The sequence below is a fragment of the Anas acuta genome, chromosome 1 (genome assembly GCF_963932015.1).
Source record: "Anas acuta chromosome 1, bAnaAcu1.1, whole genome shotgun sequence".
Taxonomy (NCBI): Eukaryota; Metazoa; Chordata; class Aves; order Anseriformes; family Anatidae; genus Anas; species Anas acuta.
This window is the reverse complement of record NC_088979.1, coordinates 196,417,739-196,432,887: the sequence shown is the minus strand read 5'-3', so window position 1 is coordinate 196,432,887 and position 15,149 is coordinate 196,417,739. Positions and strand designations below refer to the sequence as shown.

The 15,149-nt window shown below is 38.3% G+C and overlaps 1 protein-coding gene across 1 annotated transcript in view; it reads left to right on the top strand.

Annotated features, from left to right (window-relative positions):
- The window catches only part of SEMA3D (semaphorin 3D), a 143,403-nt gene extending 132,056 nt beyond the window's left edge, over nt 1–11,347 (top strand). The window contains 1 exon segment of the mRNA XM_068669963.1: nt 9,765–11,347. Coding sequence (XP_068526064.1) covers nt 9,765–10,178 — 414 coding nt within the window. The 3' untranslated portion in view covers nt 10,179–11,347.
- Nucleotides 11,348–15,149: the final 3,802 nt, after the last annotated feature.

Genomic DNA, 15,149 nt, shown 5'->3' with positions numbered 1-15,149 from the left:
GAAGTGCTGGAAAAACCTCCAGGTGCCCCTTGTACCATGTCCTGCGGACTGCTTTCTGGCCTAGTGACAAAGGGGACCTCTTACATGCCCAAAAGGTCAACAACTGGGACTGATCTGGACTGGGTTTGAGAGAGTTTTTCGCTCTCTACAGATACCTTAAAGGAGGCTGTAGTGAGGTGGGGGTTGGCCTGTTCTCCCACGTGCCTGGTGACAGGACGAGGGGGAATGGGCTAAAGTTGCGCCAGGGGAGTTTTAGGTTAGATGTTAGGAAGAGCTTCTTTACTGAAAGGGTTGTGAGGCATTGGAACAGGCTGCCCAGGGAGGTGGTGGAGTCACCATCCCTGGAAGTCTTCAAAAGATGTTTAGATGTAGAGCTTAGGGATATGGTTTAGTGGGGACTGTTAGTGTTAGGTTAGAGGTTGGACTCGATGATCTTGAGGTCTCTTCCAACCTAGAAATTCTGTGATTCTGTGATTCTGTGATTCTGTGAGTTTCAAACCTCAGGAGCCTTCATAGCCTTTCTATTACATGAATGATTTTGTGTCTGAGGCCAAGTCCTGCTGTGGCTGCAGCCATGGCAACGTGGAAGGAGAAGATAGGAAAAGAAGAGCCCTTTCAAATGAGCTGCTCCCAGGTGTTAGATATGCTTTTTTGTTAAATGTTCATCCCAGATAAAAATTAGGAACGAACAAACACACAACCAGTCTTCCACTCTCAATGATAACCTGTCCTGTGAGGTTTTCTGAGTGCATAAAGTAGTCTAGTTCTTTGTAAAAGCTGGGGAGATGCAAGCCATGGCAGGTGCCCATGAGAGCATCACCTCTGGTTGAGACCTTCCTCACTGCTGTCGTCCCCTAAGCACTGCTTGTAACATGAAGGGAAGTCTGTAGGGATGAAGCCACCTCAAAGTTGAGACCTCAGTTATGGTTTGACCCAGGAAGCAAGAGTAAAGGGATATGAGTCACCTCTGAGTTTTCTCCTTAAGAAATGGAGAAATTTTAATTTACTCCCTTTTACTTACTTATGCTTTGGATTGGCAAAGATTCTTCCCTCTGTTGGGAATAAACATCTCACTAATTTATAGACATATTGCTTCCCCCAACATGAACTAAATGCCAAAGGAAGGAGCTTACTGGTTTGAAATACCACCTCTAACCTCCATTACAGTCCATAATTGGGAAAAAAAAAAAAAAAGTGGTCTTCTGATCAGCAGGCCAAACATGATCATAGCCACAGGTGGTTAAAGTGAAAACCCAGCTAGAAGTGTATCAGGCTTTAAAAACCTATGGGCATTCATGGTTTTTGCTTTAATTGATTTACCTTTAAGTGTCCTGTACAGAAGACTCTGTGCTCTACTTCCCTAAGGCAGCAGTTTGCAAATGCAATTACATATTTGATCAGAGAAAAAATAAAAGTATTTGCTTAATTCAAACCATGTGTTTAAGAGTAATTTTAAAAATAAATTTAAGCAGGTACTTTTTTTTTTTTTTTTTTTTTTTAATTCTGAACAGTAGTTCATATCAAGATATGAGGAGACCCAGTCATGTTTTTTAAACAATGCATCACAACTACAGCGTGTGTCCAAGTTCCTCAGAGCTACAAACTTCACCTGAAGCAGTCAGGTCTCTGTGAATAACATAATATTTCTATATCATAAGAAGCAGCACTTTCGAGATTTGAAAGCCTCTTATGGAGTGCTGTTTCTAAGTTTTACCTGTTTCAATTTAGGAAAAAATAAACAAATTGATTTTCTCCTATGTCATAGGTGCAGGTACCTGAAAGTCAGGAAGCCAAGTTTATTTATTTATCTATTTCTCTTTTATTTGATTACAAAACAAACAGCAGATCAAACTGACTTTTGAACAAAGTCAGAGCAGGCTAAAAGCCCATATAACATAGCTTAAAGTAAGGCTATGCCATTTTTTGCCAACATCTGTGTTTCTAAAAGGTTAATTGTGGGAATGTCTGGGCTCCCATTCCCATTTTTGCACTAAATACCAGTAATCCAGACACCATGATTCCTAATACTACAGGAGTACCCAGCATGCCAAGATTGTGATCTAGGGAGAGAGGATGGAAATGTGCACTTATGTGTGATGGCATTTGAATCTCCAGCAAGCGCACAGTATACATCTTTGCACATTAGCAGCCTTCCACAGAAATGTTTACTGGGCTTGCTCTGTGTAAACAATCTGACATCTGTTTGTATGAGAAAAGTAAAGCTTTGCTAAAAGGCTAGATTAACCTCTGAGGCAAATTTAGAAGAAAATTTGAAGAAGAAATCTGCAGACAGATTTTCTACATTATGAATGCTAACAGTAGGCAAATAGCTTCTTACCACATATTGTCCCTAAAGCCATAGCAGTGTTTCTGTGATCTAGCTTTGATAAAATAGAAGTTGGAGCACATGTTCCGGAACTCCTTGGGGTGGTTTTGTTAGTTTATTTTATTTATTTATTTATTTATTTTTCCAGTCTTTGAAGGTTGCAGCTTGTATAAATGCATATGCACACATTGACAATTACAGGATCAGATCACTTAAAGACAGTATATAGCTATTAGTTTTGCTTGATTCCTGCCAGAGAATTCTTTTTCTTATTTTCTAGTGTTTTGACCCAGTTTAGTTCCAGTCTCCTAAGAACTGGAACTCATCCTGAGTAAACTCAGCTTTCACATCTCAAATTACCATGTTGGCACATTTCATTTTTTAGAAGGAAAAGAGAGAAAAAAAAAAAATATATATATATATATATATATTTAAAATAGAGTTAATCATATATGAATGTCATTTTTAAAAATGCATGTGCCCGAAGTTAAATTCCTAATTTCAGATATGACTGCCTAAATAAACCCACTCAATCTGTAGAAAAGCTGAGCATCACTCTTCCTGTTAAAGGGAATAAGAGTATTTGCAGGTTAAAATGTTAATCCCTTTTTTAATTTGGGCATTTTTAAATTAAGATTTTCAGTTTTCCTAATTTGGAATCTATTTTATCAGTGGAAATGAGTTCATTGGTATTAGAGCCTAATTGGAGGCCTTCCTGGAAAATTCAAAGACAAGCATAGTAATTGACTTTCTTTGCAAAGTACTTCAACTTGACTGAAATACCATATGTGACAGCAACAAGGTAGTCATATTTAATGTGTAGCTTGATCTTTGCTTAGCCAATGCCTCACCATAACTTTTCCCATTACAATTATATTTTCTGCTCCCTCTCCCTTCCTGCAGCAGATTTCTCAAATAACACTGTGCATTATTTCAGTGCGTGTCTTAGCGGTGTAACTTATTGTGATGACGATACCATGCTTTGCAAATGACTCTGTGCACCTGGAACTTAGGTTACGGACTTTTAGTTCCAGGGCTGTAGCTGCAATGTCTCAGCAAGTCTTTAAGCCTCGCTTTGCAAATAGACAGCTACGCACTCTCTCTGACATGTAGTACAGCTTCCTGAGGGAAGGAAAAGGGCAAAATCCAGAATAGGTGGGAAGCGTTGTGCCCAGCAGGATGTCTCCAACATTTCACCCTTCGGGTCATGGTTCAGAGTGTGACTTCCAGCCAGAGCAACCTGTGGGGAGGGACCGGATCTCCTGTGGTCCAGGAGCTGTCACCAGGTCATTTTGCTGCCAGTGGGAGTACATTTTCCTGTAGTTTAGGGCTGTTTTAAGGTCAGGAGTCAAATATCTAGTGCTTTTGTGGTTAGTGTTGCTCACGCAATTGATCACATTTGTTCCTGTGCTTGCAGTTTCAGTCACTGAGATGAGGGAGAGTGTTTTGGTGAATGGAGTTCATAAAATAAATAAATAAATAAATAAATAAATAAATAAATAAATAAATAAATAAATAAATAAATAAATAAAGTGGGGATGTCATTTCTACATAATGACTTAAAGTGCTGAAGTTTCCTGAAGCTTAAACTCAGTTATTTATTTATTTTTTCCTGAAATTCCTATGTGTTATATTCCTAGGTATAATAGGCATCAGGACTGGAAACAAACAAACAAACAAACAAAAAAAACAAGTGCAAGGCTTCCTGTGAAGCCCTCAGTTTTGGTGTCTTGTGGCTCTGGAAAGTGTTAAGCCTCCTGCTTTAGGCTGGCCTTCACTCTGGGCCTCCTGGGGCTTGGGGCCTGCCAAACTGCCACGCATCCATGCAGGGGACAGAACAAACCATATGGTCTGAAGTGACAGAACAGGTGCAGGTTGCTTTTAACTCTCTCTTTCCTGGTATATTCATACCTGGAGGTGAAAATAAATCCTCTGAAAGGCAGAAGAACATTCCAGTTTCTTCTGCAGCCATTCTCACCCTGTCCCATTTTCCTACCCCACAGGGGTAGGAAAACAGGCTGTGTTTTTTCTGACAGACCCAGCCCAATGACCATCTGATGTTTTGGTAGGTACACTAACATGACTCACTCTTGTATAGGACTTCTAGATGGGCGCAGGAGCATGACCTTATCAGGGAAGAGCTGTTTCCTTTCAACATTTTAGCCAGACTAAGACATTTTTCAGTTTGCCCAGGATCTGTGTCCTGTTCAGTTGACCTTAGTGGGTGTATGCTGGTGAATGAGACGTAAGTTTCCATATCTTTTTGTGGCTGGAGATTCTTGCATCATGATGGCTGTGATTTTCATTGTTATAAACATCTGTTCAGAAGAATCTTGTGAAAAAAATATAAAAAAGGTGATAAAGGATGCATAGGCCAGCCCTAAAACCTAAAAGTCAGATGAGAGAACTGAGTAAGGAAGAGGACATACACCAAGGTCTAAATTTCTAGTAGTAATTTCTGTAACAGGAGTGAATTTCAGTATTTTTGTAGCAGACACAGACTTAATCCTTCGGTCGATAAGAAACAGATCAAGAGTGGGAGAAAATAAGATTTATTCTGCAGCCTAGGGACTAATTATAGCTCTTATGCTTTCACTCTTTTATTTTATTATGACTCATTGGCTTGGCATTTTTTTTCTAATACCTTGAGATTTTCAAGTAAGACTAATATTTTTGACACTTTCCTAAGGGGAAAAAAAGATGTAACTCTGAGCTGCTATATAAGGTGATATTACTGCTTTCATTTGAATATATCGGGGGGTAAAAGTTTAAAAATTAGTCATAGAATGAGAAGTTAGCTTCATCTTGAGAATAATAGAATGCACATGTCTCCATAATGTCACTACCAACAACACGTTCTTCATTTTAGTTGTGAATTCTTAGTAAATAAATTAAAAAAATGCTAAAAAAGGGGAAAAAAAAAAAAAAAAAGAAGAAGAAGAAGTAGAGAAATTAACTCTACAGCTGTGTTGGAGTTACATGATTAGTTTACCAGGACAACAGAAAAAAAAAAGTTGCATATAATAATAATTCCAACAAAAGCAGAGTAATCTTTATTTCCACTCAAATGGTGAGAATGAATAAGAAAGCAATAGAAAAAAAAAAAAAAGTTGAATGTGATTTCTAAGCAAATGTTCCTCATTTCTCTCTCCTCCCTGCAACAGTTTGTTCAGGGGTTGCTGCTAACCCATGATTAGTCCAGCTTTACCTCTAACATTTTTTCACATGGTGATTAATGAGGGAAGGCAGGCTTTGAAGCCACTTTCTTCTCCCAGACAGGTGCAGTGTTTTAACTGTGAAAGAGTTGACATGTGAATTATTTGTAAAGAGGGAGCTATCTAAACACGTCATTAGCAAAGGACAAAAGGTATTGACCTAACCTGGTGCCACAGCACTTTCAAATCCTTGGTTGTTTTCCAACTTACTGATTGTTTGAAGATTTGCCATCATTATTGGCAATGTCTATTGATAAATTTAGGTTGCAAAAATCAATTTGATTTACGTGGAGATATTTTTCCTTTGTCAAATATTGCCAATTCCTATGGCATGTGCCATGCTTTATTTAGTGTAATTTTCAAACCTCAAGTGCCTACCGTAAAGAATAAAATGTATAAAATTCAGATATTAAAAAAAAAAAAAAAAAAAAAAAAAAAAACACAAAAAAAACCACCTGCTCCCACTCCGGTAAAAAAAGAAAGTTAATGGTAATCAATTGCTTCATTTTTTGTGGTTTACAATTGGTTCCCAATTGAACAAAACTATTTCTCTCCTGTTTAATTTTTATTGTATGCTGAAATTTAAGCATGTCAGCAAGCTTTTTGTGAATTAAAGCCGTTGTACTTCTGAATTGTTAAAACCCTGTTTATAAATATTTAAGGAGAGGTATTGATTATAACTGGGGGGGAGAAGAATCCACAGTTGACCAAAACAGAATGATGTATTTAATCTAAGTAGCCTTTTCACTCTCCTCAAAATTTAATAAAATGTGTTTTACATCTATAGGTCAGGAACCAAAGAGCACATTAAACATTCAAGTGAAAGGTTAAAGATCTACTACCAAGTAATGAAATGCCAGGTGTTTATGAAACTCCAGAGCCCTATGGGGGAAAAAGTAGAGAGGAAAGACAGGAAGAGTTCTGAACCTATGGGTAAAACAACATAAACAGGATACCAAAAAGAGAAGTGAGGGGGGAAAACAATAATGAAGTGTTGCTCAATACGTGTGAAATCAGAGCCATAATTTCATCCTACCAGAGGATAATAAAAGAATGAACAATGAAGGCCCAGAGAAGAAGGAGGTGACAGTCACTGTAAATCAATATCCAAGGTTAACACAGGACATTCTGTAAGAATGCTGCTTCATTAAAAATAGAATCTGTGATGGGCTGGGATTAAGGGACACAACCAATTTAGCCTCTGTTAGCTTTCTCTGCAGTATCCTGAGGCAGAGTGGGGCAACTCTCTGAGTTAACACATTTACAACTAGAAAGGGACTGCTGCTACACAAACGGTAAATACTTATGAGTAGCAGGGTGCTAGACTTGGGGGTCCAGTCATCTTTTCAAGTCTAGATATGCCATTATTCTCCCTTCCTTTCACTGAAAATAAGCGAAGCACTAGTGAGGGCTTTTTGGCCTGGTGCCGAGTCAGCCAAAAGAGCCAGCTGGAGCACTTCCAAGTGTAGGAGGTACACAGCTGTCAAGGCACTCTAGACTACAATACTGGCAGAGCCACGATAGGCAGATGCTACCGCTGCAATTGCATCCAGCCCTGAGCTCAAAGAGGTCTGTCCCGTTTTCACTGAAACAATGTGGGAACTGGGTCTTTGCATAGAGCTTTATGAAACCCAAGTGTCTGCAAATTAGCTTCACCTTCCCATCCCTCTCCCTAAATTCCTCAAACTGGGGGTCTGTAGGATTTTCCATTGTTAGCATGAAGCCTGGGCAGAAAAAAGAGGGGCTTCCTTGTCATGTTGCAACAGCCAAACCCCTGAGCACTTCCACCTGGCCTCTGCTCCTGCTTCGCTTTGTGGAGTAAAACAGCACAAGTAAACACCTGCCCTAGACATACTTCTGCCTACAGCTACTTATCTTTGGGTTCATTTTTACCTTTTATGATTCTGTTTTTACTGTAACCATGAGAAAGGTACATTTACTTGGGACAAAGTGCCAATATCTGATAAAATTGAAGACTATTATGCTGTAGCTTCTGGAAGAGAAAATTTGGTCTTTTCTAATCTGTCTCCCTGCTATCTTCTGTGTCTGTTCTTCTGTTTTGACCATAATTTCTCCAGTTGGAACTCCGTATAGTAATTCAAATATGGCTGGTGCTCATGTAGCACCTGTTGTCAGAAAATAATCAATTTTCCAGGAATTTTCAGAAATTAGCATGATTTCACCCTGCTGGTGCCAACGGGCATGATTATATCCAATTTACAAACAAAGAAACTAAAACTCAGGGTTGACACAAGACTATCGACATGTGTCAGGATCCAAACAATGCCTGGCCACAGAAGCAGGCAGCCAGAGCCATGTTCTAGCATAGGTTTTTGTAGCATTTGATTTCTCCTCTCTGATGCAGTCAAAACAATTGCAGTACACAGGCCAATATCTACCTATATCTAATCTATAGGTAGATATACAGGTAGATTAATCTACTAATCTATAGGTTGCTGAAGATTGTAATAGCTGATACAGGCTAGCAAGGAAAACTGTCTTTCTGTTCATGTATTACTTAGATACACGAGTGTTATATTTTCTGCTGATCTTGAAAAGGTCTCTTAAATCATTTAACCCTTCCAAAGTCTTTATCAAAGAATATCAGAAAATGGGAAAGCAAAAAGCCCTGGGAAGGGCACCTCATCCATCTTTTTGCTCCAAGATACCCTCTTATGATAAAGTACCAGTGAGTTAGAATCATAACAGATGGAGAATCATATGTATAAATACATTTTTTTTTTTTTTTTCCCATGGAATAGAAGAGGGAATTGTGTGCAGATTTTTTACATAAAGAAACAGTGTGTAGCTTACCCACTGTGAATAAATCTAATTTAGTCATCTTTATGCCTCCATGATCTTCATTCTCTGAAGTCTGTTGGAGGGTCAGATGTGCACTCCGGGAAATTTTCCAGATTCTGTGTTGGTTCTCTCTGCCCCCACCCCTCTTTTTAAAGCCGGTGCTCAGCCCTGTGCAGAAGATTTTCTTCATTATACCAGTACCACCAGCAGCGCTCAGGCTGTGATCAAGACACTGGCTTTGCTGCAGGCTGAGTAAGCGGCACCCCGGGTCCTTCAGTGCTGTTGTGACCTGCAGCCTCTGTGCGGCAGCAGAACATCGCATGCCAGGGAGATGACAGCTCTGTGCTGGAACAGGATTGTTTTCAAAGGAAATGCTGGTGTTGGAGTCTGGGAGTTAGGGCTCTGCTTTCTGCTTACACCTCTGCTACTAATCTTTATATGGTCTTTGGCAAATCATTTACTTTCTGTGTTCCCCAGCTGCAAAAATACTTAGGTGCCCAATGCCCAACTTGTTTTTTTTATTGTATTGTATTGTATTTCTATTTTATGTTATTTTTATTTTATTTATTTATATATATATATATATATAATTTTAGTTTAGTTTAGTTTAGTTCAGAGTTAGGTTATTTTGGAAGTAATTTTCAGATCACCAAATATGTAACTTATCTTACAGTGTTATTACTTTAAGGTGCACCTTATTTTTTAGCATTTCATATCACGCTATGTTTTTGGAAATATTTCCATTTATAAATGAAACTGCAGTTCCATGATGACAGATTTCAGCTCTCACTTGCAATCTTTTTTTTTTTTTTTTTTTTTTTTCCCCCTGTAAGTTCTTCTAACCTCACTGGGTGCTTTTAAGCATGTCTCAGTAAGTCAAAGGCAGGATCAGTTTCCTTTTATAAATCCCAGTTGAAGAAGATAAAAATCAGAGCATTTCACTTTAAAAATCAGCAGTAATAATGAGACATTATTTTCAATGCAATAATGTCTCAGATCATTCCAGATATACAAGTACCCCCATATATTGGATATATTACGGATATCTCAAGAAAAGCAGTTAAAAAACAAATGAGATTTATGGCACTAAACGCCTAACCTTCCTTGGAGAATGCAGCCTATCGCATTCTGGTGTGATGAGTGCTGCTGTCTGGCCTTTCAGCTGTACACTGTGTATCTTTTACTAATGCATGCTGAAATGTCACTGATGCAGATGCTATAGTTAGGAGCAGAACTCAGGAATTGAAAGGATCTCATGGTATCTGTCTGAGCCATGCATGCCCCATCTTGTGGTGCGACAGGATGTGCAGTGTGCCCGCCCTGCCTTGTCTCCACTTTGGTATTGCACTGACGCATGTTCTATTTTTTTTCTGAGGAAATTCACATTCACAATTCACATTCTTCTCTGTCTAACCATGCAGCTGAAGGCAGACGAAAGGATCATCAAAACCGAGCATGGGCTGCTGATCCGCAGCTTGCAAAGACGGGATGCAGGAGCCTATTTCTGCAAAGCCCAGGAACACACCTTTGTCCACACCATCGTAAAGCTCAATTTAAATGTCATTGAGAATGGGCAAATGGAAGGCACTCAGAAAACTGAGGACGAGGATGGCCGGGTGAGGGATTTGCTGACAGAGTCCCGGCTGCGGTACAAGGACTACATCCAGCTCGTCAGCAGCCCCAGCTTTAGCCTGGATGAGTACTGTGAACAGATGTGGCACCGGGAGAAACGGCGACAGCGAAACAAAGGTGGTGCCAAATGGAAGCATGTGCAGGAGATGAAAAAAAAGCGAAACCGAAGGCACCATGAGCCGGCCAGGCCACCATCTACGTAGTTTGCAAACACTATTTAAAGAAAGGACATTTTCCACACACAAAAAAAAACAACAAACAAACAAACAAACAAACAAAAAACTGTGTTATGTTTTTGTGCATCTTGCCTATGAATTAGTACTGCTTCTTACTGAAATCAGATAGCTCACCATCACTATTAATCTGTACAAGACTGTACAATGGGATTCGATACCAAATGAGATGTTCCTTATTGGAGTACCACATGCCAGGCAATAATTTTGAATGCATTCATTAAAAAGAAAAGATGTACACTTTTAGCTATTTTCTGGGTAGTCTGAGGCTACGTGAGCTGTGTTCTGTACTTCTTGCATAATTTTCACATAGGATTTAGCGTCTGTGTTCCCATGTTAATATTTGCTGCCATGTTCCACCCCAGAGGTGGATCCATTTCAGGGGAGGGTAGATGTATTCATAGTTCTTTGGCATCTTTCTGAATAAGAAGCACGGTAGAAATGTGTGACAGATCTGCAGAAATACCCACTAATTTACCCATTGGGCTTGTATACAGGCACATGGGTGGGGTTTGCTAGCATAGAGAGGCTCAGTGAAAAATCAAATTAAGTATTGGTTTAGGGATTACATTGATTTTCCCCATTAAAAAAAAAAATAAAAAAGAGAGAGAGAGAGAAAGTATAATCATAGTTTAAGAGAGGGAAATTATCAAGCCTTAGTCATTAGAGTTTGATAGCCACCAGTTTGCAGTCCATCTGCTGAAATGAAATGTTCACCCTAATTGAAATTGCCACTGAGATGCTTGGGAGTAAATTTCCTAAGTGGTGTGTGGGAGGTATGTGCACAAATCCTATTAACAAATAATGGGATTCCTGCCTGCACCTCTCCTGTCCCTCTCAGTGTTGTACTCTGGCTGTTTCTCTGGCCCTTTGCTAGCCTTATTTTATGCAGAGGAAAAGAAAAATAAAAGACAACAAGAAAGCTAAAACAAATGACGATGAGGGAAGATATTTAGTGGCTGAGATCAGTGCTCTTGACACAGAGCTGACATTCCTCAGATGTGTGTATTCTTTGGGATTTTCTCCCAAAGGTCTTATGTATTTTTAAGTTGAAAATTTGCATTGTCTGAATTAATTCTTTTATTATAAATAAAGAAATCAAAAGATGTCCAAGTGTAAATAAAACTTGTAAGTTAGAAGTTTGCTGTATACCATGATTCCATTTGTAAAATGTTCCTTGTTCCTCAATTCATATTTTTGTTGTAGGAGTGTAAATCTTTTTAAATCAGGAAACCCTGGCCTCATTCTTGTCTGTTCGACATCAGTATGATTTTATTGAACTTATTCCTGATATGCAGCAACAAACACAAGCTCAAAATCAGGCCTACTGTCTCTTCTCATGAGTCACAGCCCTTCTTTCTTCTCTTCCAGCTAACGTCCTCCATTTTGCCTTTCACGCCTTTTTGAGTGTGAAATGACAAATTAGCCACTTCCTCACATGGAAGAGAGCTTTGATGGATACCAAAATGACAGACCTTACTCGTTTCTCATGCACTCTACAGATCAGGAGAACAAAGTCTGTGGGAAATCCGTGTAATTGGTGTGCGCCTCATTAAGGAACAGAGAGCATTGCTTCAGAAAGCTGCCCTTACCCATGCTGGTGTTTGTGTGCACATTCAGTCCTGGGTTGATAACTGTGTAGCTACCATTTTCATCACTGTTCATTTCCTTTCTGTTGTAAGTCAGATACAGCAATGTGTATGTCAGACTTCAGAAAGGGAACTCAACTTACCCATGCTTCCTGTAAAAACCAAAAGCTGAGTCTGCATGTATTGTATAAAAGCCAGCAATACCATATGTCATTAATTTTTAGTGTTTTTTTTTTTTTTTTTTTTTTTTTTTTGTAGGAGATGTATGAGTTAATTAGGAGATATTAAATGGCATGCATACAATGCTTTGATAGTGTAAAGCACTGAGTGCTAGATACTATAATGTCTGTGGGGAGGAGGGAATTTCTCAGCACAGGACCTTTAATCAGCAGAAAGACTGATGCTGAAGACACTAACCAGCAGTACAGTACTTTGAGCATGTGCCGAGAACTTTTTTTTTTTTTTTTTTGCCATTTTTGCTGCAAAATAACTTAGGCCAGGCATTTCACAGGAGTCTCATCGTTTTGAGTACCTTGATTTTAAGGCCAATTACGACTACTTAAAGGAGGTTTTGGGGGGTAATAAACTACTAAATGTAAAGCACCCTATGACTGGCATTCTCAATATTCTTGGCTGGAAGGTTGTACTGTCATCATACAGAACCTTCTCAGTTATTCCTTATTAGATTTTTATCAGTCCATAAAGTCCCATTTCTCTTACTTAATACCTAAGTAAATGAGTGGAATCACAGCAAGGCTGTGGTCTGCGTTTACATGCACTGACAAAGGGCCTACTCTTCTCGCCAGTGGTGACAGCATTTTAATTTTAGAAAACCATCATCTCATGTTCACTTAGAAGCAAATCAGTTTTTCTTTTTTTTTTTTTTTTTTTTTTTACGTCCTTCATGAAAACTAAATTACTTGAATTATGTTTAGATATAACTGAGGGTATGTATTCTAAAAATGAATCCTCGCTTCACTGACTTTAGTAGAAGTCTTGAATGACTAAGAGTCTCAGTGCTGGGAGCATTAGATTTAAATGGTTGAATTAAAATGTTTTTACTCTAAAAAACAACTTTCATTTCTTTTACTTCCAAAGTTGTTGCAATGAGATTCTTCTTAAAGAAATTATCTCATCAGTGTGGGTAGCATAAAACCCCAAGTGAGATACATGACCACTTCCATCATGGGGAAATAAATTCAATATCCTCCAAACCAGTGGCCTGTACTAGGTTCATACCACCCCAAGGAGAATATTTAATAATATTGCACTGATAAATGTCTCTGTTTTGATACATTGGATAAGAGGTATGTATCCTAAAGCTGTCAGGGCTAGCTCAGTTTCTCATGCACAGAAGTTCTGACATGTCCAAGGAGGCCAGAGGATGTTGGGGACCAGGGATTGAATAGGACATGTCAAGGATCACTTCAGAAAACAGGGTTTTGTTAGGCAGGACTCCATAATGCAAACCCATCAGTAGGAGCAGGAGGAACCATGGGCCTTTCAGCCACCTGCAGGCCCAGAGAGGAGTTTACAGCATGAGCTAGACTAGAAACTAGATCAGTAAAGGATTGGAAAGTATAATTTTCTTTTCAGAATAAATAAATAAATAAATAAATAAATAAATAATCATCTTGTGTATAATATAAAGGCTAAAACCTAAACCTAACTAAATTTCAAACTAATGATTTGGATATTGCTTGGGTTGCTATGAGCAGTACTATGAGCAACAACAGGCTCTTAGTTAAAATGAAACTGAGCCTTGCCTCCTGCAAGAGCCTAGTAAAAAGAAGTTGAACAAAGTTTTGTTCCACAGTGGAAAAAAAAAGTTGCCTCCACCTTAATAACTGCAGGTTTTAAGCAGCTCCCTTAGTGCATACTATACAACATAGATGTTTATTTATGGATTCATTCATCCAGGAGTCCAGTTATTAATACATTATCTTTTCCTTCAACAAAACCTGCCCACTGATCCTGCTTCAGAAAATGGCCAGTGCCTGACTGAACTGCCGTGGCTTTAAACAGATTGCTAGAATTACTAGCACAATGTGATCTATAGTTATAAAAATGCTGAAAACTGACATAATCTTTAAAGCTCAACAGGGCCCTAAACTCTGTAGCAATCTTGCAGTCGGTTAAAATAAAACAGAAAATGGGATTAGCAGAAAAAGGAATAAAGTATTAACACTTATTGTGATAAAGTAGTTCCGTTACTGGAAACTGTTCCAACAGGTGTGAATGTGTGTTCATGCCATAAGCAAATACTTTCCTCTCCAAACAGTTTAACTTACACTTGCTTGAGGTATCAACCTCGGAATGTGAATGCTTTCCAATTCATAAGTAGATTTTAGACCTGGTCCTCATGTCACTCATAATGCAGTAATTAGGTTAAACGCTACAACTTTCCTTTAGTTCATGTGCTTTTCTGAAAGTCATGACTTTCCCTACAGTTAAAATGCTATAAAGTCTTTAATATATCCATTATACATATTGATCTACATTTAAAATTTCAGATAATGATTGTTTGTTATTTTTACTCATTATTCGTATAATTAGTCCATGTGTCTCATAATAATATCTCAATATTTAATAGAAACTAATGGAAATTGATTTTGCTAAAGTGTTGTCACATGAGCATATGTGTATACCAGGACATATTTGAATGTGTTATGTTCATTTTGTAATAGAGTGTAATTGAAAAAGACAAATATGATTTTTAGAGCTAAGGTTCAGATAGGCTCCCACTGACAACAAAGATTAAAATCGTATTGGAACCAAATCACAGCCTAAGTAGATTATACTCTATTTACAGTCTAGTAGTCAAACAGCCAAAGCTATGGGTTATCTGGTACAGTATATTGGCCCGGTTCTTGCATACTCTTGTAGTTGAGATGTGGAGGTCTAAGGAATGACATTTGTGTGAATGGAAAATTAAGCCCACGTGTCTCTCTAATATATTCTGTTACATTTTATAAACTATAATGGTCTTCACTGCAGTATTTTACCATAGTGCTTCTAATATGACCCTGAACTAAGCTTCTGTAGCTAGCTGAAGTGTGACATTCTTTGCAGTTGTAATCCAGTTTTCAGGGTTCATAAAATAAGTTCATTACAGTAACAAAAAAAGGCACAAGATAAGAGTTCAATTAAAAATTCTAAGTTCAATTATAAAACAGATTTGTAAGATGTTTATTTCTGTATATCAAAATAGTGAGTGCCCTTAAATGTGTCAGGAACTTCAGTATTTGTTTTTCTTTTCTTGGTAAGGTAAGGATACATAACAAATTATAATCTTGAGATCATCACTTGCCAATGTGTGGCTGAAACATCTGTTCTGACAGCTGTAGCAAGG